Source organism: Rhizoctonia solani, chromosome 3 (genome assembly GCF_016906535.1).
Source record: "Rhizoctonia solani chromosome 3, complete sequence".
Classification (NCBI taxonomy): Eukaryota; Fungi; Basidiomycota; class Agaricomycetes; order Cantharellales; family Ceratobasidiaceae; genus Rhizoctonia; species Rhizoctonia solani.
The window spans coordinates 1,955,542-1,981,133 of record NC_057372.1 but is presented as its reverse complement, the minus strand read 5'-3'; the positions used below and the strand labels follow the sequence as shown (position 1 = coordinate 1,981,133).

The 25,592-nt window shown below is 47.4% G+C and overlaps 12 protein-coding genes across 12 annotated transcripts; 6 read left to right on the top strand and 6 right to left on the bottom strand.

The window, feature by feature from the left end:
- Positions 1-5: 5 nt before the first annotated feature.
- On the bottom strand, positions 6-2,085 carry RhiXN_03039 (Cellulase (glycosyl hydrolase family 5 protein); the record flags this gene model as incomplete). The annotated part of the gene is made up of 15 exons (XM_043322856.1): positions 6-103; positions 161-380; positions 435-567; positions 619-713; positions 778-825; positions 881-913; positions 965-974; positions 1,050-1,183; positions 1,239-1,310; positions 1,367-1,417; positions 1,468-1,561; positions 1,614-1,720; positions 1,770-1,820; positions 1,861-1,874; positions 1,935-2,085. The coding sequence occupies 15 exons, from the start codon at positions 2,083-2,085 to the stop codon at positions 6-8; spliced, it is 1,311 nt and encodes a 436-aa protein (XP_043178352.1).
- Positions 2,086-3,081: 996 nt separating this feature from the next.
- On the top strand, positions 3,082-5,919 carry RhiXN_03038 (Sugar (and other) transporter; the record flags this gene model as incomplete). Its single annotated transcript, XM_043322855.1, has 21 exons — positions 3,082-3,130; positions 3,183-3,253; positions 3,308-3,338; positions 3,392-3,430; positions 3,483-3,662; positions 3,718-3,808; positions 3,862-3,876; positions 3,938-3,957; positions 4,007-4,061; positions 4,125-4,201; positions 4,251-4,525; positions 4,575-4,628; positions 4,682-4,750; positions 4,805-4,832; positions 4,886-4,951; positions 5,008-5,054; positions 5,113-5,145; positions 5,200-5,259; positions 5,315-5,330; positions 5,387-5,426; positions 5,478-5,919. The coding sequence occupies 21 exons, from the start codon at positions 3,082-3,084 to the stop codon at positions 5,917-5,919; spliced, it is 1,758 nt and encodes a 585-aa protein (XP_043178351.1).
- Positions 5,920-6,021: 102 nt separating this feature from the next.
- RhiXN_03037 (alpha-amylase) lies at positions 6,022-8,381 on the bottom strand (the record flags this gene model as incomplete). Its single annotated transcript, XM_043322854.1, has 15 exons — positions 6,022-6,141; positions 6,198-6,240; positions 6,303-6,518; positions 6,569-6,630; positions 6,692-6,973; positions 7,030-7,098; positions 7,150-7,212; positions 7,263-7,274; positions 7,334-7,446; positions 7,505-7,541; positions 7,594-7,632; positions 7,693-7,788; positions 7,850-8,031; positions 8,101-8,212; positions 8,295-8,381. The coding sequence occupies 15 exons, from the start codon at positions 8,379-8,381 to the stop codon at positions 6,022-6,024; spliced, it is 1,533 nt and encodes a 510-aa protein (XP_043178350.1).
- Positions 8,382-8,899: 518 nt separating this feature from the next.
- Positions 8,900-10,308, bottom strand: RhiXN_03036 (uncharacterized protein; the record flags this gene model as incomplete). The annotated part of the gene is made up of 6 exons (XM_043322853.1): positions 8,900-8,962; positions 9,020-9,152; positions 9,207-9,423; positions 9,483-9,729; positions 9,795-10,141; positions 10,269-10,308. The coding sequence occupies 6 exons, from the start codon at positions 10,306-10,308 to the stop codon at positions 8,900-8,902; spliced, it is 1,047 nt and encodes a 348-aa protein (XP_043178349.1).
- Positions 10,309-10,537: 229 nt separating this feature from the next.
- RhiXN_03035 (TPR-2 domain-containing protein) lies at positions 10,538-11,607 on the top strand (the record flags this gene model as incomplete). Its single annotated transcript, XM_043322852.1, has 9 exons — positions 10,538-10,622; positions 10,676-10,695; positions 10,743-10,783; positions 10,833-10,898; positions 10,953-10,979; positions 11,035-11,047; positions 11,212-11,244; positions 11,292-11,451; positions 11,513-11,607. 9 exons carry the CDS (start codon positions 10,538-10,540, stop codon positions 11,605-11,607), a joined length of 540 nt encoding a protein of 179 aa, XP_043178348.1.
- A 360-nt stretch (positions 11,608-11,967) lies between these two features.
- RhiXN_03034 (Nucleoprotein TPR) lies at positions 11,968-13,217 on the top strand (the record flags this gene model as incomplete). Its single annotated transcript, XM_043322851.1, has 5 exons — positions 11,968-12,123; positions 12,171-12,485; positions 12,545-12,730; positions 12,782-12,940; positions 12,990-13,217. The coding sequence occupies 5 exons, from the start codon at positions 11,968-11,970 to the stop codon at positions 13,215-13,217; spliced, it is 1,044 nt and encodes a 347-aa protein (XP_043178347.1).
- A 34-nt stretch (positions 13,218-13,251) lies between these two features.
- Positions 13,252-14,428, top strand: RhiXN_03033 (myosin-14; the record flags this gene model as incomplete). The annotated part of the gene is made up of 4 exons (XM_043322850.1): positions 13,252-13,558; positions 13,634-13,771; positions 13,864-14,294; positions 14,348-14,428. 4 exons carry the CDS (start codon positions 13,252-13,254, stop codon positions 14,426-14,428), a joined length of 957 nt encoding a protein of 318 aa, XP_043178346.1.
- Positions 14,429-14,755: 327 nt separating this feature from the next.
- RhiXN_03032 (Zinc-binding dehydrogenase) lies at positions 14,756-15,893 on the bottom strand (the record flags this gene model as incomplete). The annotated part of the gene is made up of 6 exons (XM_043322849.1): positions 14,756-14,792; positions 14,853-15,424; positions 15,483-15,552; positions 15,604-15,656; positions 15,722-15,818; positions 15,868-15,893. The coding sequence occupies 6 exons, from the start codon at positions 15,891-15,893 to the stop codon at positions 14,756-14,758; spliced, it is 855 nt and encodes a 284-aa protein (XP_043178345.1).
- A 2,310-nt stretch (positions 15,894-18,203) lies between these two features.
- On the top strand, positions 18,204-18,847 carry RhiXN_03031 (uncharacterized protein; the record flags this gene model as incomplete). Its single annotated transcript, XM_043322848.1, has 3 exons — positions 18,204-18,555; positions 18,629-18,792; positions 18,845-18,847. 3 exons carry the CDS (start codon positions 18,204-18,206, stop codon positions 18,845-18,847), a joined length of 519 nt encoding a protein of 172 aa, XP_043178344.1.
- Positions 18,848-19,665: 818 nt separating this feature from the next.
- RhiXN_03030 (aldo/keto reductase family protein) lies at positions 19,666-21,167 on the bottom strand (the record flags this gene model as incomplete). The annotated part of the gene is made up of 9 exons (XM_043322847.1): positions 19,666-19,751; positions 19,809-19,939; positions 19,989-20,042; positions 20,094-20,119; positions 20,243-20,539; positions 20,606-20,716; positions 20,778-20,904; positions 20,958-21,081; positions 21,134-21,167. 9 exons carry the CDS (start codon positions 21,165-21,167, stop codon positions 19,666-19,668), a joined length of 990 nt encoding a protein of 329 aa, XP_043178343.1.
- A 1,163-nt stretch (positions 21,168-22,330) lies between these two features.
- RhiXN_03029 (uncharacterized protein) lies at positions 22,331-24,159 on the bottom strand (the record flags this gene model as incomplete). The annotated part of the gene is made up of 3 exons (XM_043322846.1): positions 22,331-23,489; positions 23,543-23,871; positions 23,932-24,159. 3 exons carry the CDS (start codon positions 24,157-24,159, stop codon positions 22,331-22,333), a joined length of 1,716 nt encoding a protein of 571 aa, XP_043178342.1.
- A 314-nt stretch (positions 24,160-24,473) lies between these two features.
- Positions 24,474-25,542, top strand: RhiXN_03028 (ribonuclease H2 subunit A; the record flags this gene model as incomplete). Its single annotated transcript, XM_043322845.1, has 4 exons — positions 24,474-24,696; positions 24,753-25,190; positions 25,248-25,371; positions 25,428-25,542. 4 exons carry the CDS (start codon positions 24,474-24,476, stop codon positions 25,540-25,542), a joined length of 900 nt encoding a protein of 299 aa, XP_043178341.1.
- Between the last annotated feature and the right edge of the window lie 50 nt (positions 25,543-25,592).

Sequence of the window (25,592 nt, the reverse complement as noted above, 5' to 3'; positions counted from 1 at the left end):
CGCAGCTAACTCGTCAAGCTGCTCAAAGACATATCACGGAAGTACTCCGCATACTCAGGGTAGAGCTCCTCGCTGAGGAGAATGTTCCTCACAAGACGCCCGACTAGAAAGAGAAAGTCAATCAATGCGCTTAGAAGGCATGTTAGGATGAGTAACATACCATGGGTCGAAACATTCCACATTCGAGGGTAGCGCTGCTTGATCCCAGGTGCTTCTTTGATAAGCCATTCCTCCAATGGATCAAAGATGTGCTTGACAACCTTGACATCTGCGCCCCACTCGTCCGCCGCGACTCGCTTCTTCTTCTCCAAGAAAGGTTTTAGATGCTTAATGTATGCAGTATCAGGTCCGGCATAAACCATGCCTTGGAATCCAATATCCTAGCAATGACCTAATCAGAACAAGCTTCCAGTTTGGGTGTCCGTTGGACAAACCTTGTAGAGCCAAATCGACCACGAGATTTTGGCGGTGTCGTACAATGCTAGCTGGTCCTTGAGCAAGCGATACCGGTCTTCGTTAATGCTCTCCCAATCAGGACCGTCCGACGGAGATGCGTATACTGGGCCACTAAATCGAAGGAGACTTAGTACTATCATCAAGAAATTCTACGCAACTTACAATTCACCATTCCAGATATGGCAACCGACTCGCTCGTGGAATTCAATCTTTCTCTTGAACTGTCGCTCAAGCTTGGCTTGTTGTTCAGGAGTTCCCTACAGATACGTTAAATCAGGTCAAAAAATTGCGCAACGCCAAATGTTAGCTACGATCACCAACCTTGTACGGGTCGCCGCTTGGGAACCCAAAGTTGGAGTAGTCATGAATCTTAAAATGGATACGCCATTAGTCACACCGAATAAAATATCAAAAAGCTACGTACGGCATAGCACGCTCCAGGAAGGGCCTCCTTGAACTATTTGGCCAGTCAAAGACCCAGATAATTTGGCGAAGTAAAAAGACTTACTGAGAAAAGTCTGCAGCCTATGTGTTTATAAACATGCGATTAGTCATATCAATCCGGGCTAATTTTAGGCATATGGAACACGTACCCAAGTATTACCGTCCAAGAACAAAATGTGATCGGGATCGATTGCGTGAATTGCCTTTTGAACCCGTTCATACCAAGCGAGAACTCGAACATGTCTTCATCTGTGGGTTCATTTAGCGGGTTGTAGCCAGCGACCTGTAATACGCAACGTTAAACGAATGTGCCCAATTCATGAGATGAACAAAAGTACCCATGTATTGCCCTTGTAGCGCCTCGCTAGCTCCTCCCAAAGCGCGATAGCTCGATTTTGGAATTCGATGTACTCCCAGAACATGGCGCGATGTACGCCAGCGTCCGCATGCCAGTCAATATTTTGACCACCGGAGCGGCATGCAGGTCAAGAATAGTATAAATGCCATAGGAGGCGAGCTATAAAGATGTCAATTCGGGCAGAAACAATATGTTGGAGATCCATTTACAATGTTTATAATTCGATCCAACCATTGAAACCCCCGCTCGTTATAAACACCTGGGTTCATATCATCTTCGAAATGCCTGTAATTGAAAGGGACTCTAAAGGAAGTTAAGCTACCCAAAGTGTAGCCCGTTCAGTTTTGACACTAACCGAATGCAGTTCAACCCAAGAGATGCAAAAAATTCCGCATCTTTCTCAGTGAAGAAATATTCCAAAAATTTGTCGAGGAAAAAGTCGGCTTTCTCCTCTCCCAAAACCTGATCGACAAGGTCAGAGTTTGTTCAAGGAGCCAGGTTATATCATTACCTTCTTGAGAGCGCGGCGCATGCCATATTCATGTCCAGGGTATCCAGAAATCTAGATATTTGACGGGATAATTTAACAACCAACCGAGCACCAGTGAGGCAGGTGCTTACAACTGGGAAAAGGACATTAGGTTCAATATAAAAGGCATCGTATATATAGGCTTACAGTTTTCCATGTTCAAATGACCACCAAGACCGGCGCCACGTAGAACTAATGGCTTTCCATCGGAGCCTACGATCTCAGTACCACGAAGGCGTAGTACCCCAAGAGGGGATGGTGCAGGCGCAGGTGGAACATGGATAGGAATACGAGACATGACGAGAGATGATAAAGATCGAAGGAGAAATCTGCCGGTAAGGAATACACATTTTCGCCTTTTGAACCTTTCTAGTTCGGTCGTGCATCCAAATGGGGTGTGATAGCTCCGACTCAAGCTCAGGCCAAGGTTAATTGGCAAAATGCCGATACAATCACGTGATTTGAAATTATAAATTTATTGCTCCCATAAAGCTTGCACAAGTTACCGTCAATCTTGGCGCCCTATTTTTCATAGAGATCTATTGTGTCAGGCTCTTCCCTATGTTGCAATTACTTGGCTCACTTTAATGCTTGTGTGAGCTAGTTGTAGCTTGGGACTGTTAGTACTTAAATGCCTTGAAAGAGTTATAATTGCCTATGCATCACTATACTTAAGCTTTGTGACCAACTTGATGCCGCTTTCTCGGCCTTCTCATCTCAAGCTAGCTAGTTTTGCGGACTAACTCCGGGGATAACGGCAAAGCCAAACAACAAATTATACGCTTATCCCCAATTGGGCTGTTTCTCCGCCATTACTCCTCGATGCCTAGCCAGATTACTCGATGGAGGCAGTTGCCAAAATATGTTTGTCACTGATCACCCAGAAGCTTTCCCGGTGATCAATGCTTTGCAAACGATCACTAGGCAGGTGATCTAAGGGTCGATCATGTGGGGCAGGGCTCTCCCGAGGCACGAAGAATGTCCGGGGCACCCGCTGGAGACTTACCAGGAGTTAGCGTCGGGTCTTTGCTTCTGCAGGTAATTTCTAGCTTTACGATGTAATAGACGGCACCAACACGCTTCTTTATCGGCCCTTCCACCAACTACTCCCTCACATTTTAAAGGATTTCACCTAACAGGTAATAAAACCTAGACCAGGAGCCCCGCGCGATCAAGCTCCCCCTCCCCCTCTTCTTTACACTCGTCTCCCTTCTCCATATCCCCCTCAACCGAAGGGCACATTTATTTGTGTTAGGCAGTTCATAGACATTAAATCTATAACCAACAGGGCTAAATGTCATTTTATGATCTGGTCGATGATGGGCCTTGGTGGAGAAACCGAGGTAACTTCGAGATTATTAAATCAATGTCTCAGTACTAACTGCGCTATACTAGGAATAATCCTCCTCAATCTTTCCTTGTTACTCGCCCTTATTACCTCGTCAGCAAATGGTTTTGATAGCTCGGTAGGTTGATCACCTATAAATCTCATACTATCGCTAATATAGTCGGTATCCTAGATGATGAACGGCCTCCAAATAGTACCGGATTGTACGTCTGATATGATTCTTGAAGTAACATTATCCAACTCAGAATATCTCCAGGGCAAGGTTACTTTGGCAACCCATCTGGGTCAACCTTAGGTTAGAACAAGGTCATGTTATTTGTGCAACTGCTCACGCTGCTTTGGTCTAGGCATGGTCAATGCGATTCAGAATATCGGTGTGTTGATGGCACTTCCCATGGCCCCCTACGTCAGCGATAAATTCGGCCGTAAGAAGAGCCTAGTCACTGGGGCACTCATTATGTTGGGAGGGGTAACACTTCAAGCTGCATCAACTAATATTTGGCACTTTGTTGGTTCTCGGGGAATGAGTAAGTGGTTTTACAGACTCTGGCTCACTGGGTGTGTTTCTAAAAGTGCATATAGTCGGGCTAGGCCTGGGATTCGCGACAAACGCTGCGCCTCTGCTCATCACCGAGTTAGCTTACCCAACTCAACGAGGACCTATCACTGCTATGTGAGTACCTGGGATCGTCGGATATAGGAAAACTACTGACACGTAGCGCATAGGTACAATTCGTCATGGTGAGCCACCAGCAAAGAAATCAATATGTCTAGCACAGCCCTAACCAGAGATATTTGACAGGTATTTTGGTAGTATCATTGGTAAGTTGCTAGCATTTCGACTTCGCATTTTAAACTAACCTACAATAAGCGGCTTGGGTCTGCTTCGGAACTTTCCGAATGTCTGGGACAACTTGGTCATGGAGGTATGAACGAACACCAAAGAGGGTTGTGCGAGATAATGATGATAATGATACTTAACCCACTAGAATCCCATCGCTCCTACAAGGAGTGCCTTCACTGATTCAAGTATGCCTCCTGTGGTTTGTCCCAGAATCTCCTCGATGTAAGTTTGTTGAGTAATTAAAGTATGCGTGATCTAACAACCAACACAGGGCTATTATCTCAGAATCGAGACGCCGAAGCAATAGAAATCCTTGGGAAATACCATGCGAATGGAAACACCTCTGATCCACTCGTCGTGCTTGAGTACCAAGAGATTCGTGAGGCATTGATCTTGGAGAAAGAAATATCAGGAGAGGTTTCATATTTCACGCTATTCAAATCAGTCGGTAACCTCAAGCGGATGCGGATCATAATCGCTCTTGGATTCTTTTCGCAATGGAGTGGAAACGGGCTGTTCTCGTATTATATTAACGAGATTTTTAAGGTATGTCATGTAAGTGCAATAAATAGATATTTTTACTTACGTTTCCCAGACTCTGGGTATCACCAGCCCGGGAATGAAGACTCTTATAAATGCGATCCTCCAGGTACTTTATTGAGTTCGGGGCACATAAAACTTTGGCTTAATACATCTATATAGATATGGAATCTAATTATGGCCTTGAGTGCAGCCATGTTTGTAGACCGTGTGGGTCGGCGGACCATGTTTGTAAGTGCTGCGCTCGTCATAGATATCATGGGCTTAATTTCAGGGATTCGCTAGGTCGTCTCGAATGCGGGAATGCTATGTGGTAAGATTAGGCAAGCAAGTGGGTTTCCAAATTATTGTTGACATCATATATAGCATTCTCCATATGGACGATTACAGCAGCACTATATCAACTTCTTGGCAATACTGCCGCAGCAAACGGTATGTTTCGCCTGCGAATCTACTTTGGTCGATACCTAATGCGCGATTTATGCTAGCCAATATCGCTCTCATTTTTATCTTTTTTAGCTTCTATGACATTGCCGTAAGTACTCATCGTAGCTGATCGCTCTCTTGGAACTAATATGGTCTATAATTCTCAGTATTCGCCTCTGCTAGTGGCATACACAATCGAGGTATATGCTCCGTAGTCAAAGTATTAAGGGAGCATGGTCTAATACATAGCTTAGATCCTTCCTTTCAATATCCGTGCAAAGGGCTTTGCTGTAATGAATTTTTCCGTGTGCATTGTGAGTTTATCAAAGTAGCTATAATTATAGTTTCATAGGCTAATACCACTCACAGGCTCTGATCGTAAATCGTGAGATTTGTTGGATTGGTCCATGAGTGTTTTCTAACGTGGCTCCCGTACATTAGAATACGTGAATCCAATTGCTCTTGGAGCTATTGGTTGGAAGTAAGTCATTTAATTGCTGCTCTAAGCATTTCTAATCGAGCCCTCCATCAGATATGCACTTGTATACTGTGGCTGGCTTCTCTTCGAGTTTGTATTCGTTTTCCGTTACATCATCGAGACCAAGGGTCGTTCTCTGGAACAAACTGCAGCACTCTTTGATGGAGAGGGTCATGCAGACGCGTTAGAACAGGGTGAGATTCGCGCCGCTTTGGATTCGAAGCCGCAGCTAACTGGTGTTATCAAGCTGGCTATGATGCCGCTCGCCACACTCAAATCAGAACCCGTGACTATGAACACTACGACTACTTCTCCGTCTACATTGATAGAGATGATGATAAGATCTATGAGATGCGACGGGTTGATCCACATTATACAAAATCCCGGAGACCTGGCCAGCACCCGTCTGAAAGGTCGATACACGCTGATCATAGTGGTTATCGATACTAGTTTTTCCCTTAAATTCCTCTTTGGACCGTCTTATTTGGGAATGTAATTGTACCCGGTGTTTTGTTTAACGATTAAGTATTGCGTGTATATGTATTACAATGGTCGAGGCGAAGTAGAATATGATGATGGCGTTGGAAAGCTAAAGCACCTAGCCCTTGACCCACACTGCAACCTGCTCTGAGCAAGGGAACCAACCATTTCCAGATGACGGGACAGTGACGGTAGTGGCACTAGGGTCAAGTAAATTCTTCCAGGAACCAACATTATTCTAGGCGAGGCGGATCAACTCCATTGGCGAGCGAAATATGATGGATGAAAACTTACGGCCCCAACATTCATAGCTATACCGGTTTCGCCGGTACGCTCACTGTGGCGTGATATACATCAGAACTTTCGAAACAAGGCCATTTTTCATGCACAATAACACACCTTTCAAGGAGATTACACATTACAACAGCACATCCACCAGGATGTTTATCGTCCCCAGACCGCACGAAACCAATCAAGTTCTTCTCTGTGAAGTAGTCTCTCAAACCACCGTATGCGTACAATTTCCGTGCCGCACACAATACTTCGATCTTTGCTGGCAAGTCCCGACCTATATGCGATTCAGGGTCCGGGAAGATATCCCCGTGGTAAACACACCTGAATCAAGAGTTACATGTACACATTCCGTCATAGGTACTAATACTTACGGGTGTCCATCCGGTCGTAGAAGAATCAGTGCATATGCAATGAGCTTCATATTATCCTCGACCTAACCGATGAATGGTTAATGAGACATTCCGTGCCGGCCGGTAACAAGCGACAAGACCTACCCAGGATACCAGTGATCCTTCAGGGCGGGTATCGTGATTATCAACAAATGTGCATGCATCCCTAGGACGGGCCTGTACCAATGATCCATGCAGAATTTTCCGTAGGTCAAACTTGGAGCCCTGCTGTCCTGCGAGGAAAAATTTTTGGTGCAGCGGAACATCAAAGAAACACATCTCCCCGGGGAAGGCGCGTATATCTCGCACGAGCTTCGCTACATCACTGTTCCAAAATTCGCCCACTGCGAATACTTGTTGTCCATGCGTGTTACGAGCATTCGCAAGCTGGATGCAAAGGCGAGGTTTTAGCGAACGGCATTTAGAGAACTACATCTACTAACCCATTCGCGGAGAAACTTCCGGTCAATATGTTTGCAGGCATCGAGTCTGAAACCTGCTGCACCAGTTTCCTAAGGAAGGCTCAAAACTATTGTACAGGTCCAGACTCTGATGTGTTTTACCTTGAGCACCCACACACCCCAGTCCATCAGATCACGTCGAACATCGGGATGCCTGAAATCAATCTAGGGTACAGGTTAATAGGCTGTGCACCATACAAGCAACAAAGGCATACATCCGTTCCAAGCTATCCACGGAGTAAAAGGGTATAAGCAATAGGTCCATGCGATAGGTATACTTGCTTACGAGGTAGTCGTAGTTACCAAGTTCCTTATCAACCCGATGAGACCACCCTTTTCGTCCGGGCTCAGCAATCTTGAACACACCCTTCGTTTTGGTGATGTGGTCATAATCCACGCCTGTAGGCAATGAAATGTGAGTTATGCAGCACTTAATTTGTGGCTCTTGGGTGCTTACCAGTGAAATGCTGGTGCGACCATTTCAGACTACTGTACTATTTGTATTGTAAATCAGCTGAGCGAGCCAAAGAGACTTAAACAACCAACCTTGTTACCCCTTCCTGTCATATCATATCCCGTCCACCCCTATAAAAGCAGAGCATTCGATTCGCGTTTCTTTAGCGTGTTACGCTCGAGTTCGCTTACCTCGATTTCTTTGGCTGGTCCAAGATCTATTCTTCTATCATTGTCATCAACCTGAATGGCGAGGAACTTCTCTCGACGGTCAGCACCGAGTTTGTGCTATTGACGCGCAATTGTTAGCTACTGTACAGTTCCAAAACACATACAAACTTCAGCTTACATTCAAAACCGCATCAATTAGAACGTCAATCCCGTGTTCGCGGGCTACTTGAATTGCGTGAATGAGCTCTTCCTTTGTACCCCACCGTGTGGCTATTGATCCTTTTTGGTTGAATTCCCCAAGATCCCAGAGGTCGTAAGCATCGTATCCTTGCCCCTTTGGCCGCATCGCCTTATTTGGAGCTAATAGACATCAAGTGCGTGGGCGTGATTATCAGAAGCGATGGTGGGGAATCCGCGTGTCGAACTTACGGGGTAACCAGACTTGAGTGACTCCCAGCTCCTTCATACGAGGCACTTGATCTTCAAAATGCTTCCACCATGATATTTTACCCCCTGTCGAGTCCCACTCGAAGAATTGAACCTTTCAAAGTAGCTTTCGGCCAATAGCTCGATATAAAGATATACAGAATTACTTACCATTAACGCGTTCTGCCCTCAGTCACCTGTGGACCACCCAACTTCATCCTAAGCAACGCAGGCTCGGCAAAAGGTGCCATGATCCAGTTTCGAATGGTTTCAAGAACGTCCATCGTGACTTGTTTGCACTGTCTAGCCTATATATAATTCGGGGTCCCCGCGCGCGCCTGACCCGTTTGCCTTTCGTCGGAATTGGTCCTTCAAAAAGGAACCCTATGTCACGTGCCAGCGCTACATAAAACACCGGAAATTTTGTCTTCAAAGTTCAAGATAGTCCGACCTCCCATGCCGACGCATGCATTTCAGGCCGTCTTGTGCCGCACGTGTGTATGCTGGTAGCACGTTATTCTACGCCTTTGGGATGTCAAGAAAGAATCTACCTCATTAATCGCTCTGGGCCCGCCTTTTCACGAGCTGCGGAGTTTCATGCCGAGGGTACACCTCTTGCTTTATCGTAACTACTATTTCCTCAAATAAATGACATTTATGCAATTTAAATACATAACATGCATGTGGCAAAATACATGCAGGGTCGTGGTCATAAGGGCGGATTATATACAAGGTGTAGGTTCCAAAAAAAAAAAAAAAATATAACGTTGGGTATATCGTAAAAGTTGCATCGTATGGTCAATCATTTAGTCACAACTTTACCAGATGGGTTCTTCAGAGCGAGAAGCTTAGCCTGGCGCTCGCGCTGTAGAAAATCCCTCTCAGATCAGCATGGGAACATGGCCTAATTGGTTCAACTCACGTCGTCTGTTGCCTTCTGAGTCCTCAGCTGATCGACCTCTTTGGTCTTGGCCTGCAGGAGCTCAGTTTGGGTCCGGGCATGTTCTCTGGTGCTGTTTAGCATTTCAGTCTTGCTCTTCAGGTCCGCGGCAGCTCTAAACAACCAAAAACATTAGGAATTGCCAGCAATCGAGAGTCGGGTGACCAACTTTTCCCATGCTGCCTTTGCCGCCAAGTATTTCATGTTCAACTTGTGCTCAGCTTTGACGGCTTTGTTATGAGCACTGAGTGCAGCAGATTCGTCCTTGGACGCCTGGCGTTGAATAGAAGCTAGCTTGTCAAGTTCCTTGATCGCCTGCTTCATAGACCTGTCTTCAGCCTTTTGCTCGTTCTTCAAAATCTTCGAAACCCGCTTGGCATCCTTCACTATCTCGACACGATTACAACGTTAGTTGGCATCACAGACGTCGATACAAACAACTCACACTCTGCGGCTGTGATCTTCTGGACTACCGACTGACTTAAACCGCTTTCGGCAGTAGCCGCACGTTGGTGGAGCGTTTCGTTCTCGTCCTTGGGTGGCGCCGGACCACTCGTACCGGGTCCCATTCCAAACGCGCTACGGACTCCTTTCTCACTCTTCGTGGACGAAGGGGACTCAACAATAACAGCGCTGTCCTTGGTGTTCGTATCTACAGAGCCCTTCTTCATATCCGAGACGGGAACAGCGGGCTTATGCTCGGCGCTATAGCGGGTGCGGGACCAGCATCCTCAGTGCTATCATCTTCTGGGCCCACCTTAGAGGGACCGGCTTCGGAGGAAGCAGACTTATGGCTGGTCTCTGACACAGTGGCCACCGCGACTTGAGTGTTCGCGGGGGAGATTGGCCTTGCTTCTGTGCTGGCAGCAGTGCGACTAGGAGAACGAGGGGGCAATGCTGGAGCAGCAGTGGCAACTGGCGTGTCCGCAGTGACCGTGGTAGCGGTGTCTGCCATGTCGAGATGCGTGATGGTATGTTCGGATAGGTCGACTATGTGATGCGAGACGTCAATAGGCAGTAAGTTGGGGCTTTGTGTTGGCGTCGGAAACTCGCTGGGAACCGGTGTTGAAGAGTCCAAAGAGTAATAGGAGGTGTTCGCGATGGCTATAAGTTTGTTTATTAGTGACGGTCCAGGTACATTTGGTTATGTAAAAACGTCAGAATACAAAAGAGGGCGGGGCTACGTCGCGGTGCCACAAATAAAGTAGTTTAGATGATAAGGGTTACTCACAAGAGGGCGGTCTTGGTGGTGGTCGAGAGGCAGAAATCATGGGGGAAGTAGGAGAATAAAAGTTGGCTCCTCTCTCCATTTCTTTTGCCAGTTCAAGCTCAGCTCTGGCCCCCGTGACGTCAGAAGCGCGCAACTATCAGCGGATAAATTGCTGACTAATAATCAGTCCGAATCGGTGCACTCGATCACTCCTTTTAGTTGAGCGCTCATCTTTTGCATAAAAGCAGTGCATTGACCCAAGTCCCTAGCACATACCCGCCACAGGCAATATGGACATTGAACAGAAACTAGCAGTCGGAAAGGAAAAGAAAGCGACGGGAGATGAGTGCTTTCGAAGTGGAGACTATAAGGGTGGTGGGTTTGCATATCAATTCATATCCTTCGTGTTGCCACTAATGGAATTTCAGCACTGAGGGCCTATCACGAGGTAATAGGTGATGAATCCGTTCGAACTGTTCTTGACGAGCTATAAAGGCAGGGTTATATTTGAATGGCTTAGATAAATCGTTGCTTCCGTGAGGCCACTACACACTGTCCGCTATAATATGCTGACCATAAACAAAGGGCACTCACTGGGGGCGGAGTTCCAGACCCAGAAACAAACCAGGTTCCCCACAAGCGAAGACAGAGGTAAGATGCCCAGCCAGACTGTTTGCCCATGACTTGATTGCACATATATTATAGGCGGATGAGTTGCTCGAGAAGATTTGGGTACGTAGCGTTGACCCTTAATACATTAACCACTGAAGGCACTCACTTTGTTTAGACAAACATGGCAGGTAAGCCTGCGTACCTACCAGATAGTATTTGTATTAATCTGGTTCTGCGGTAGCATGCCATCTCAAGGGAGGAAATTATAAGCGGGTGATTGAATTAGCAGACAAGGCGTTGAAGAAGGCACGCACATACACTCTCAAATTACTATCATCTAACACATCAACAGAACGAAAACAACTCCAAGGCGAAGTATCGGAAAGTAGGTGCTAATACTGACAAGCAATAGTTTCACCTTACGTTTGTTAGGCCAAGGCATACGCCGCTCAAGGGTACACGGAGAAGGCCATCGATATACTCGAAGAGCTTTTAAAGCAAGACCCAAACGATGTTTTAATGAAGAAAGACCTTGAAGATATCAAGATCAAGCAGGCTGCCACTGAAAAGAAAGGCTTGGCCAAATTTAAGGGTAAAAGCGGATTGGGTGCCAACCGAATAAATCTGACTAAATGCATGTATTTATACACTAGGGATGTACAATCGACCTTCAAAAGAGGAAAAATCCGGAGACGATGGAGAAAAGGTCGAAGAGGTCAAGTCACCTGGTGTAGCTGCTTCCTCGTGAAATCGTTCCAACATTTCAGAATCAAATATTTCAGTGTAACCTCTTTTGGCATGTGGATCAAGGGTGAAGACCTTGTGTATGTGTGGAGAAAGAGATTGGGATACTACGGATGCAACCAATCATTGAATAATACATACCATTTCAGAGCTTTGGAAGCCTACAGCTCATGAATAACCAGTAGATCGTCGAAAAAGGAAATTTAGTTCCCTATTGCTATCTGTCCATCACATCCAGCTGGAAGCCTTCCCATGTCACGTGACATATGAGTGCCTTGACCGCGATTTCCAACCCCACTCTTAGACCTACCACTCCCTATCTCACTCGCCACTGCGTGTGGTTTAATATCGACGCTTAGGGCAAATGGGCCTTCCTCGTACTCCTCCACAGGTGGTATATCCACGCTCGACCTTCATTACTCCAACACCCCAAGGTGGACCATCGACTCAACCTCTGTCTACTTCTCGAGCTCCATCACCGCCACCAATCGAGGAGAGCCCAGAGGATCCCATTACACCTGTAAAAGTCGACAATAAACTCAATTCTTCCTCTCGCCCTTCTACCAGCAAACTTCAATATATACCTCAATCCGCCAGTCATCCAATGGGGCTGGGTTTACGCCGCTCTCTGCTCGAGTCACACCTATCGCTGCCGCTCGTCCGATTATCACACAGTCTGAGAACGGGCCTCTGAATGCCCATATCAACAGTCTCAACAAGCAGCTAGTTGAACTTGAGGCTCTCAAGAAGGATCTAAATGCTCGTCTAGCGGACTCTGAGAAAAAGTTGGACAGCGAAACTAGTCGACGTGACAGGATCATTCGGGACTTAAGCCTTCAATACGAGAAGGAGAAGCAGGAATGGAAAGATACGCTGAATGCAGTGAGTTTATTGAGGCTCTGCGTTAACGGATTCGCTGTAATTATAGACTTGTTGAGTAGGTACAAATCATTCACAACATAGCACACCAGCGTGCCAGACACGAGCTTGAACAAGAGCGGCTCAACTACTTTAATTCGGAGAGTCGGATCCTTCAGCAAAATGTTCGAATCTTGGTCCGAGACCATTCTTTGACCAGGTTTCAAGTTCATGAAGCTCAGGTTGGCAAGGAGTCAGCGTCGTATCAGGTAGGCTGTCGTTGTCATGTTCAAGGCTCGCCTTTTTACGACTCCTTTTAGGATCAACTTATGGATGCTAAGGACGAACTCGATGAATTACAACGTATGCTGGGACAAGCAACTGAATCATACGAGAAGGAATTAGTGGGCCAAAAAGAATCCATCAAGAGTCTAAAGCAACAGCTCGAGCACGAACGAAAATCCCGGGGCTCCATTGAGGTAAGAAGTTATTTGTTCCATCAACACAGAAACTAAATCAGTTTAACAGAACGGGAAAGAGTCTCTGGAAAATACCAACGCAGAATTGACCTCAGACTTGGAACGTACTCGAAGGGAACTTGCCTCGGCGCAATCCAAGATCAAAGAACTTCAGAGCGGGGCCACGGAAGCCAAGTCAACTCAGAAATCTCTTGAGAAAATGCAATCTAAGCACGAGTCTCAACTCGAAAAGCTCAATGACCTGATCGATTCACTTAACGGAGAAAAAGTCCTTTGAGGAAAGAATCGATGAGTTGGCGAAGCAGAATCGTATGTTGGAGAAGGAGCGAGACAAGCGCGTCAAGGCCGAAGTTGACCAAAAGGCGATGGAGAAACAAATTTCTGATCTTGAGAAAGGGAAATCTAAAGAAGTCAAGAAGGTAGAAGCCGAACTCAAGAGAGCAATCAAGGAGTTGGAGAGCAAGCTATCTGAATCTCAGGCCGAAGCCCAGGAAGCTCAAGAGGCAGCGCAGGCAGCCGAGATGCGTGTCAACGCATTGGAAAAGAAGTTGGCTAACGCGAAGGGAGCTCAATCAACCCAATTGACATCCATACTAACAAGGCGAAGGGAAAGAAAAGGTGAGGCTGCGCTACTGAGTGATAAGGGAAAATTCCTAAACCAATGGTCTTAGTCTCACAGGCAGCCTTCCGAAGACCCAGAAGATGTTCACTCGAAGTCATCAGATCGAGCTGTAGAGGAGTTGGTATTCACAGATCTGAGCGAAGAGGAAGAGGACGTAGAAATATTTCCGCCTCAGTCGCAAGTAAAAGCCCAACCTAAAGCAAAGCCAAGTTCTAATCCTTCCACTTCAACATCCGAACGCTCGAAGCCGCGCCCAAAGACGCGCCCACCACCTAAATCACCTTCTCCGCCACTCCGAAAGCCAAGGCGTCTGCTCCGCAAGTTTTCGAGATCGAGGACGATGATGAGGTGGCACCGGCCAAGACCAAGCCTCGCCCGAAACCTCGACCTCCTCCAGAACCCAGTCCACCCCCTGTTCCCAAAGCCGCTTCGAAACCCAAGACGAATGGGAAAAGTAAACAGACTGTCATCGTCGATGATGACGATGACGACGAAGTTGATGTGCCATCCGCCAAACCCAAGCCTCGTGCGGCGCCAAAGGAGAAAGCGACAGCAAAGGAAAAGGAAAAGCCAAAGCCAAAGTCAAAGGAGACAAACGGTGCTTCTGGTTCCAAGCGACCTCTCGATGAGGAGCCAGGCGTGGCCGAGGAGACGGGAGATAAGAAGAAAAAGAAGCGCAAATTATTGGGAGTGGAAAATGCGGACTTCAACTGGGGAGCAGGTCCAGGACTTGTGCGTCGAAATTTGCTATTCTCCCTTTGCTAACTAATGAGAGCCCTTTTCAGCTTGACACTCTCGGTATTCCTACTTCGCTTTCTCCCATCAGAGATAAGGGAGACAAGATTCCTCGTCATAGGCGTGTGTAAATCTACCCCTCCTATTCGAACTTCGCGGTCGGTTTTCCGGGGTTGCCAAGAAAGATAGGTTTAGTTTGTATTCACATTTCGGGAGTATGGCGCGGCGGCTTGTTTATTTTGCACTTGATCATTCTCTGTTTTCGAATTATTTGGTCTAAGACTCGTGTATATTGTGTATCAACTTTAGTTCCCGAGTCGTGTGGGTTCATCGACTGGTTAGAATTTCCACGTGTATTGCTCGGACGTCGTTTATTTTATGCGTTTGCGTGCAGTATTGATACATGTAACATGAAGTTTAATCAACTATTTTCTCGGAGAAGCAACACAGGAGGCCTTTTAGTACTTGGCAGCGTCCTTTGAGATTTTAACAAGTCTGATTCATTGACAAGGTTGGTCAGCTTCGTCCAACCAATAATGTATCTCGGATACTTACAATTTACCAGTATTTCCACCGCTGAACAACAGTCCAAGGTGCTGTGGGCACTGTTCCAAGCCCTGCTCAATCTGGTACCTTCGTTTCAATTTTCCCTCCTTTATCCACTTGGCCATTTCTGCTTCGCCCTCTGCGTAGCGGTCCTTGTAGTCAAAGACAATGAAACCTTCGATCTTTGCACGTTGAGAAATTAGCGTAAGGTAGTTCTTGATCCCCTCAGGTTGTCCAGCAGAGTTATATGCAGAAATAGCACCACACAAGACGATTCGAGCATTTTTCTTGAGCCTGGTCAGGGCGAGGTCCAGGATCTCACCTCCAACATTATCGAAGAAAACGTCGAGGTATCCGACGGTCTCGCGGAAATCTTTCGCAAAAGTAGGAGATTTATAGTCCAGTGCTGCGTCGACTCCAAGTTCATTGACCAAGTAGTCGCATTTCGATGCAGACGCGAGAGCAATCACTTTGGCCCCCTTGAGTTTGCCTATTTGGCATACGAGCGATCCGGTTGCACCAGCAGCCCCTGACACCACAAGAGTATCACCAGCCTTGACCTTACCCACGTCCAAAAGCCCCTAAGAAAATAAATGTTAGACCCTAAGGACTAAATCTTCAAATATGTGTGGCACATACAAAATAGGCTGTCATGCCTGTCATGCCGAGTGGGCCGAGGTAGTCAACTGCAGTAGAGCCTTCAGGAGGACTAGCAAAGTAGGTCAGTATTGTAATCAATGTAGTCCAATGCGGTGATTACTTACGAGAGCTTTCGGAGGTCTTTTGCTGGGACAACGACGTATTCTGCCCAGCCTATACGATGGATGAGTGTAATCCCATGTGCATATAGTATTCATACAAACCTAGAGTCCTTGGACAATGTCTCCTTCCTTCAACAGGTTATTTCCTTGTACCACGGTTCCAATCGCTCCTGCTCGCATAGTCTCGCCAATCTGCACAGGCGGGACATACGATCTACAATATATTTGAGAGCAATGCAATTGATTAAACAGCTGACACATACCTCGTATCGTTGAGCCATCCTCTCATAGCGGGATCCAGAGAAACATAGTCGACTCGAACGACAACTTGGTCTGCGTTGGGGTCGGAAGCGCCGCCGTTTCGCTTTTGAAAGTCTTGTCGGATATATGTCCCTTGGGACGCTCAGAGAGGAAAACTCGCTTGGACTGTTTAGGAGCAGGCATGGTAATGGAGAGATGTGCAGTTGGTTGAAGTTTCCAGTCGGTCTTTATATGGGCCTAGACGTATTTGGTCGGCGTCGGTTGGGGGTCGGTTACTCGGGAAAGGCAGTCCGGGCCCAGCTGACTCAGCTGACTTGTCGCAGGCATGTGATTAGCCACGTTAGACTTCGAATTCCACATGCACCAAGCGTACCGTCACTGGTATTGACCAACTTTGCACCCAGACACCAGACTAAGCGTTCTGAATGAGTCGACAGCAACCTTTGACCCATGCACTGAAACAACTAAAGTTCATCGGCACTGGTGGATTTGGCGTCTGGTTTTTCGACATACCGACTAACATTCACATCTTGAGGAGTTTATCTGGCTATGCCTCGTGAGACAGCTAATTCATAGCCGTGACCTAACGTATCTGATATGATAAAAAGATTTTTTACTCAGTTAGCACTCGGGGCTCTCGCGACCGTTGTCTGCCTATTCCTTTATTTGGTATTGTACCTCCCCCGAGTGCAGAAACGACACCCAAACGTGAGTAAATCGAAAAGAAGTCTTTCAAAGCCATTAATCGATTGTGTAGTATGCTCGCTGGAATGAATCCCCAGAATTACGTGTAGTCATACCGGTAAGGTCATTTCAGTACTTTGCTTACAGAGTGCCTGAAGCTGAGTATAGATACTCATGACGAGTATAATCGTGGGATGGATATCTTTGGCTACGGCTCTGGCTCGATGGAGTCCACTGGGTATAGTAGGGGGCATTTGCGGAGGTAAGATTGTCAATAATGTATACCGCTCTCGTGTGATTGACGCTCTTTACATCTCCCTTTCTTTTTTGGGCCAGCGACCGGAACATACGCTCTTACATTTGGTCTAGTGGGTCTGATCCCAGTACCAAAATCAACGCCCAGATAGTCATACTGCCTCTGGCTCGTATATTTCCTATAATGTAGGGAAAGGCGACTACGAAAGCCAAAGTTCGCATTCAGGTCGATCGATCATCACCTTAGCATTACTGTTAATAATATGTGGTTATGTCGTGCGTAAAATATTGAGTCTTTTCATTTGAAAGTTGTATTCAAAGGCTCAAGTCTGGAGTGATTTCAACACACATATCTCTGATGAACTCGGATATCAAAGTCTGCATTGAGGGAACGTAACAGCCCGGTGGTTCATGGTAAACAGTAAGTTACCGGTTTACTGCAATTTGGGAATTTCTAAGTTACCTTGATTCCGTAAGATCACGTGGTATGATTTGTCTTACACTCTGAAGCATCTCGGGCCAAATCATTATATATATGGACGTGCCCAGTAAAATACCAATGTTGAACCTTCAAAGTACACTATTTTGAATTGGAAGGATCCGGGATCAGGCCGCGAGCATCACACAAAACCGGATTTTCTCCTATCAATAAGCCTCAAATGCTCTCGTTTTGCACCTTCTGTGAGTCTCCACTTGTATGCTTCGATTCTTGCGCAACTACGATGCCGCCAACCCCACAACCCACTCGTTTTAGTGCGCCTCAATGAGTCAAACCTGGTCTACGCTCGGCTACGCGATGGGCATACACGTGCGGGCGTGAATTGCAACCTGCGAGATTACAAGGCCTTTTCTCCCACGCGCCGCTCTTTTCTCTATTCTGCTCAGTTCCATCACCTAACTTGTGATCCGACCAGACAACGTTTTATCAAGTAGCGCCTACAACCTTGGTAGAAATACACGGATCCGGAGATTTTTTGTCTGCGGATGTTTGAACAACCCCCCCTCCCCAACAGTATCAACCCCTCACTCGGATTTCACTTCACCAAGTGTCATCCATAATCTCGATATGCTTTTTACTAGGAGTTGCATTACTACCAGCCCGGTGATAGACATACTGCGGAGTCTAGTTGCCAGGGTGCTTGCGTGCTAAGCATCTAATTGACTCATTCTTGCAAACTAGAGACCACTTCATTTGTTTACCGTGTGCGATGCTCATCCACCAATGTCGCCACTTTCCAGATAGGTATATTGTTCGCCTCGCTCGATAGTTTAAAAGCTGGCAGGGTTAGCCTCTCACCAGTATCAAATCTTACCCATGTCTCACTAGTACGGTCAGTAAGCGTGAACTTGCCCTCTGCGTTGACCAAGTATCCTAATTCTTATCCAGAATTTAAACAGCATGTCGGGAAAGCAGCCTGAGACAGTTCCTCCTCCTCCTCCCTTCAAACCGGCGCGCCCCCCAAATTCCGCGCAGATCATTGGGAGCTTGTTCCCCACAGACGCAGCCGTGCTAGGTGGTGTAGTTGGTGTCGGACACTTCAACTCTGGTTCCTTGGCTCCAGCCTCTCAGACGGCTGGACCGGGCGGATATCCCCCACCGCCGCCCCCTCATTCGCCCCCTCCCCCCAAGCCAAAAACCGGGTGTCTTCATAGCCAGAATTCGTTCCATGATGAGGAACTATGGCTTTCAAACTTGAAGGGAGGCCACAGCACTACTATCATGCTTATTCTTGTTACACACTTGTGGCCGAGTTGGTCTATCTTGGGCTCGTGGGATGCGCATACACCCAGTGAATGTGGCATATCTTGCTGGTAATCCTCCAGCACCCCCCAGGCCCCACCCAGATCCTATTCCTCCTCCACCTCGCCCTCCCCGTGTTGAGCTTATCAAGGAGTTCGGCATGCTCGACGTTATGGATATTCTATCCTTCAAGGCGGTTAAACTAGCGGGCGGCATTCAATCCCGTGGGGCTCACTACGGCATGCTTGTCCGTGTCTAGTCTAAGCAAAAACATATTTTCATTGTATGTTTAGTTATAGTGAAAGCTTTTTTCAGTAGACATCTCGTTTATTGCTTTATTGTCATACATATAAGTTTCATCTTCGTAAAATAATGTGTGTCTTTGTAAACCAAAGGCTAGCCCCGCTAGACCCGTATGATTGAATTGATTGACGCTTTCATAAACACTCGTACGCATGTTCAGCATCGGCTCTTGACGCTTGGTCTATTCTGTAGACTGGTTTTGCATACTTCAGGTTATTCTCCCCCGACATCTATCCGTGAGAGTAAGAGAGAAAGAAGGCCGAAGTTATATATTGGACCTATTCCTGAACTCTTGAGCCCCTGTCCGACTACCATGATCAATCGTAACCAGTACGTATACTATACAATTGAATATTAAGCTTTCCTAAAGTAAATATTCAGTTATTAGTTTAAGGCCAAATAAGGCGAAAAGGCCAGGTGTACGAGCCAGTAGCCTTTTGACGTACGGCCGTGCATATCTGGCATTCCAGTCATTTTTATCCACCAAATTTAAGTTGATATAGATACGAATACCCGATTATCATGAAGCCCGTGATACAGTACGCTGGACTCGTACTAACTCTTTGGATTGTCCCAGATTCTGATTTCCAGACGCTCGAAAGCCAAACTTAGAATACGCCATATATACTTCAAGTAGAAGTTGAGAATCGAATTATAGTCCCTGCATTTATGTCTGTAAAGTAGATATACTATTGCGCACATGTTTATCTGAGTAACTGGTTAAACATCCTCTTGCATTTCCTTTTCCGCCTCTTCTTTTGTGCCAACTTCAATCTGTCCGACTACATTTCACCATACTTCGGTTCATTAGCATCACTTAGTAGTGCCCGCTGATTGATTGTGACAAGTACGGTTCCTCCAGTGACTTGATTTCTTCTTCCGTCAGTTTCACATTGATCGCACCTAATGCCAGAGCATCAGCTGATCCATACCATTTTCCATTCCCTTAATCCAACTGACCTATGATGTCTTCCAGGTTCTTCAGACTTGTCGTTCCCACAATCGGAGCAGCCACCGGGTCCTTCGACAGCACCCAGGCGACCGAGATCTGAGCCATACTAACGCCCTTTGATTCTGCCAGTTCCTCAACCCTGCACGATGATAAGCTTATATGTCTAATGACTATGCTCACAGACGTACCGCTTGATTATCGCATTCTCGGACTCCGTCTGCCTCTTCGCAAGCCCCATCCATCTGTCCGTCCTAGTTAGTTAGCCTCCTATTTGTATGCCTCATACAACTCACGGATCACTGCTCTCTCGAGCCGATTGCTGAGAAATCGGCCGTGTCAGCCGGCCTCGAGCCAGTGGCGACCAGGGAATCGATCCCACTCCAACATCTATTCATCCATCTCAGTACGCATACACAGTCCGTGATACTCACCAGCCACTTACCTTGAGCGTCGGAATCATCTCCCGCTCCTCCTCTCGGTATATCAGGTTGTAGTAATTTTGCATAGAGATGAACGGCGTCAGCTTGTTCGTGATCGCATAGTTCTGCATAGCATGGAACTGGTACGCGTAGCAGCTCGACATCCCAATATAACGTGCATACCCAGCCTGGACTACATCGTGAAGTGCCTGCATAGTTTCGGCGATGGATGTGTTGTAGTCAAAGCGGTGACATTGAAGCACGTCCACGTAGTCGAGCTGAAGGCGCTCTAGTGACCGCTTGACGGAATCAAAGATATGCTAACCCAGAGCACATCAGTTTAGCATTCTGCACCTATGTCACACGTAGCATAGACGAGCACCTACTTTCCGACTCAGCCCAAACTGGTTCGTATAGCCCTTGGCCTCTAGTTCCGCATCACCCACAAACAGCGCCTCACTGCTAAGGTTGTGCTCCTTCCCAACCGGGAGCATGACCTGTACATCAGAAAAGAAACAATCATTATTCGACTGTCCTTGTTCGATCACATTGGCTTACTTTGGTGAGGATCACGATTTCGTCTCGCGGCAGATTATACTTCTTGATCGCTTTCCCAACAATCACTTCTGACAGTCCGTTCGAGTACACGTTGGCTGTGTCGAACGTCTGGATTCCTGCATCATATCTGTTGCAAAGCCATGTGAGAAGGGCGAGAAAGACCAAAAACCATCTACTCACGCAGCCTTGATATGTTTCAGACCTTCCTCTTCGTTGAGCACCCATCCTTGCCAGTCGGGTGTCCCGTAGCTCATCGTTCCAAGGATAATCCTGGAAACCTTCAGGCCACTCGAACCCAAGCGAGCTAAAGAAGAGGTTAGGCTCATACCACAGCTAGGACGCGGAAGCGTGCTTACTGTAGGTCATTGTCTTTGCAGGGGCAGTCGGCATTTCGAACGGAAGATTACAGCAGAAAGCTCAAGTGTAGATGGGAATGTGTTGGTGTCAGTCAATCAGCTACGAGGCTTATATAGGCTTTTACGATTGATAAGTACGTCGAACACGGTGATAGCCATCAGTGAGGAGTGGAGGAGTGGAGGGCGTAGAGCGGAAATTGAAAGCCGGCCAAAGGGTTGTAAAGTGGAGGTCAGCTGGTTCGGGCCATCCGGCGAGTCCTGTTTACGCGTCACTAGATAGATTCTTGATTGCCGTCTTGGCATGATAGTGATATTTTGCTATGCCACGCACTCAAGTGAAGTGCCCTGTCCGTAGGGCAACCAGGGCGACATTGTAGCCACAAATCTGTGGCTGGTATATTCATGTGGCAGTGTTGCTGTATGGCTATGTGTATTAGAGAAATACGACAACGTCAGGCTGTCTGGCCCTGCCGCGTCATCCACGAGCATATACCCCAGTATGAGTTCACCACAAGGGAACCTCGATTGGAGTTATTTAGCTGCACGAGCGGTCAATATAATGAAAGATTGCGACATTTGATTGAAGGGCTGAAATTTATACATTGCCATGAAGCGTAAATGTACAGGATTGTTCGTAAAATCAAAACGAATACCCAGACGAACAAACTCGGACAGTCCTTTGAGAAATAAACAGTGTGACGAAATACGCAGACTGAGGACGAAACATTGGATATGTACATGTCACACAAATAACACATAAAGTGTATCCAGTAATTCATGTGTGAAATATAACAGTCCGATGCGCAAAAAAAGAAATAAACAAAGGAAGGTGCAAGCGCTATTTACAGCGAAGAAGAATAGGGAAATCGAAGGAAAGTGGAATGTGCAATTGAGGGCCTACGCACGAGATATAGACAGTCGAACAAAGTGACTAGAACGAAACCCTTGAGGTAGAGCAGATGTGTTGTGGGAGCAATACAAGGAATGTGGGTGTGTGATGCGATGCGGGAACAGTTTGGGTGGAGTCCGAGATAGACGAGTGATGGGAGGGACAGTGATGAGCACAAAATGGCGGAAAACACTGGAACGAAGGAATGACTGGTGTACAGGAATAAGAGAACAGATGTTGAGCCAAGGACGAGTTAAATGACCAGCTTGATGTATACAAAACTCTTCGGAATGTCGTGTTTTCATTTACTAAAAGCGAAAAAGATATGCACCGTGCAGAGGCGCTCGAAACAATACACTCTTCGCCAAAAAGTGTTGTAAGAGTCGGCCATCGGTCGTGAACGAATAAATATTTACGGGCATCGAAAGTCGAAAGTTTTTGAAAGCGTAGATAAGAAAAGATCGAAATAGATAGGCTGGGGGAGCTGTCCAGACAGGTCCCGCCCCTTGAGTTGTGGAGTGTGGACAATAGAGCCTCATTCCGACAACAGAAGGTTTAGTATCCTTCATGTTTAAAGTTGCGGACTTCTTCTTGATCTTGCGGTTACTATCTTGTGTAAGTTGCGTCTCCGCTTCCTTGTCACGACGGCTCCTCCTTTCGGTACGACGCTCGTTAGAACTACTAGTAGCACCGGCAGTGCTGGTGCGAGGTTGGGTAGCCGAAGCACGATTAGCAGCGGTCCTGTGCCCCTGAGCAACTCTGGAAGTAGCCGGAACTGGAGCATGGAAAGGGATAGTAGCGACAGTAGAAATAGAAGTAGGAAAGTCACGAGTACCAACTCGACGCAAAGTGCGCGGGGAAGCAGTAGAAGCATGAACAGCAACAGGCGCAGGAGTTACCGGGGCAGCGTTGGTGGTAGATCTGGTAGACTTTGTTGCTGACCGGCGGGGGGTTGGAGCCACCTTGAGGTCTGACGCACGGATAGTGGGCGCAAAGACGGGATCTTCAGGGACGGCCACGAGGGGGTCCAATATTTCCTCTTCGGGTGAAGGTGCGAGTGGAGGCAAAGGAGCGCCCAGGAAGCTAGGAACGCGGCGAGCTGTTGTTCGAGGCCGTTTGGCAGAAGCTTGGCGAGCCTTTTCTTCTTCGTCAGAAGAATATGGTCCAGGCTCAGGCGGGGTACAGGACTGGGCACGTTGAACACGGGTTTGGACAGTAGCAGCGCTGAAAGCGGGTGCACGCTTGAGCGGCAGTGGTGGTGGCGTGGCCGAGCTACGGAAGACTCCACGGGGGGAAGTAGCATGAAGAGAAGAACTATCGGAAGGAGTAGACGAGCGTGTGCGAGGACGAGATGCTATGCTCTCAGTGAGGGGGGGAGTAGGACTACGCGAGTCAGAAGGGCGGGAATAAGGGTGGAATGAGGCATGAGGAACAGTTCGGTCGGGCCTTTGAAGGCGGGAAGACAAGCTACAGAAAGCTATCGTTAGAGTGCATTTAACCTGGAAAATAGGCTGACATACCGAGTGACTGACGTGACCTCTTTGACGGGCAAGAAATCCATGCTGCTCTGACGATATAACGGACGGCGAGGTGGAGCAGATTCAGAGACCACCTCCACTGTGTTCCGGGGAGTAGGTTCGGCTGGCGGGGCACGACGATCAATAGCCTTTTTCACAGTCTTGCGACGGCAGAGCTCGTGGAGTTTAACACGAGTTGCACGAACAGAATGTGGCCACTCGAGTGCATTACGAGACAGTGCGATATCGCGAGCCAGTTTGTCGAGTACGTTGGGCGGGGGAACAACACCAACGTAGGGAGTCATGAGGTGGGAAGGGATGTTATCAAGTGTCTATAGTGATGAACAATGAGGATCAGAGGTGATGATCGCTGAAGCGCAGAATATGCTTACACGAGAAAGCAGCTCCAGCTCCTCGTCCTTCCACTCCCAAACAAGTTCATTGGTGTCGACCGAGTTCCAGCTATCGATGCTCGAGCGTGGTTTGTCTGACGCAACAGATGTGCGAGTGTGGGGGAGGCTTTCTGGGAGGTGCCGGGGCGTCCTTCTGGGTGTATGCGGGGAAGCGACTGTAGATGAGGGCGAGGATGCTGCAGTCTGGTCAAGAGCCGGGTGAGGCATTACCAGATGAAGCAATCCGGGCCGTCGGTGAGCGATGGGCATGGCAATAGATATACCAAGTCAAGAGGTGGAGACAAGACCAGATAGGCTTTTATAATTTTATGTAGAATGAAACAAAAGACAGAACGAATCGAACAGGAGACCGAGCGGAGGCAGAATCAGGGGGAAATGGAAACACTGGAGGGGGGAGTTCCAATCCGATCCCAAACTTCCGGGGTTAATTAATATTGCCCAACGAACATGTCGATCACGTGATAGAAGCCTGCTCACGTGGTCAACGCGACGCGTGCCAACCACGTTAGCCACTCCATAACATGTCAGACACCGAAGGCGATAGCCTCCCCCCTTCGCTTCCAACGCCTCATGGGGCATTGGCTAAATCATATTCATATCATGCTGCGAAACCTACAATATCCGGACGCTATGTACTTGGCGTAGACGAAGCAGGACGTGGTCCTGTCCTTGGTCCGCTTGTTTATGGCATCGCGTACTGCCCATTAGAATATATGGAAACGCTCAAAACGATGGGATTCGCAGGTTATTCCAATCTCGGCTTTATATATATTCACTAACGCAATCTATCTATGACGCAGACTCTAAGGTACTGAACCATAGCACCCGCGCCACCCTTCTCGAAACACTGGCATCTGATCCCAACAACTTGGCCTGGTCTGTGCGCGTTCTCGCCCCCCAAGATATCTCATCGGGCATGCTACGTCATCCTCCCATTAATCTTAACGAGCAATCGAAAGAAGCTACCGTATCGCTGATTCGAGACGTGATAGCAAGTGGTATAGACATCGCTGAAATCTACGTCGATGCGTTAGGCCCGAGTGGCCCATATCAACAATACTTATCTAAGCTCTTCCCTGCAGCCAAAGTAACCGTTTGCCCCAAGGCCGACGCTATATACCCCATTGTCAGTGCTGCGAGTATCGCTGCCAAGGTGACAAGAGATGCATGGATAGAAAATTGGGTATTTACCGAACCGGGGGATTGGGATACAGCGTTAGGGAGTGGCTATCCTTCCGGTAAGAATTCACCCTCAAATACTTTGATGATCATCCTAATACACCTTTGTTGGTCAGACCCTAATACTAAAGCATGGCTGAAGACAGTTTGCGAGCCTACGTTCGGCTTTCCGAACATTGTTAGATTCAGCTGGGGAACTTCGAAAACTGCGCTGGAAAACAACGGACACGCCGTCACATGGTGCGTACTGTAGCTTTTATGTCTCGCACACTCTCTAATACCGTTGCCATGCGCAGGACGGACGAAAACCAAGCATCTCTTGTCAAGGCATTTGGAAGTGCCATGGGGCTTGACAAGGGACGACCTGCTTTTGCCAGAGACCTAGCAATACACAGCATATCTTCTTTGTAATACCATACCTCATTTTGGGTTACTCGAGTTGGAAATTTCGATCGCATTTA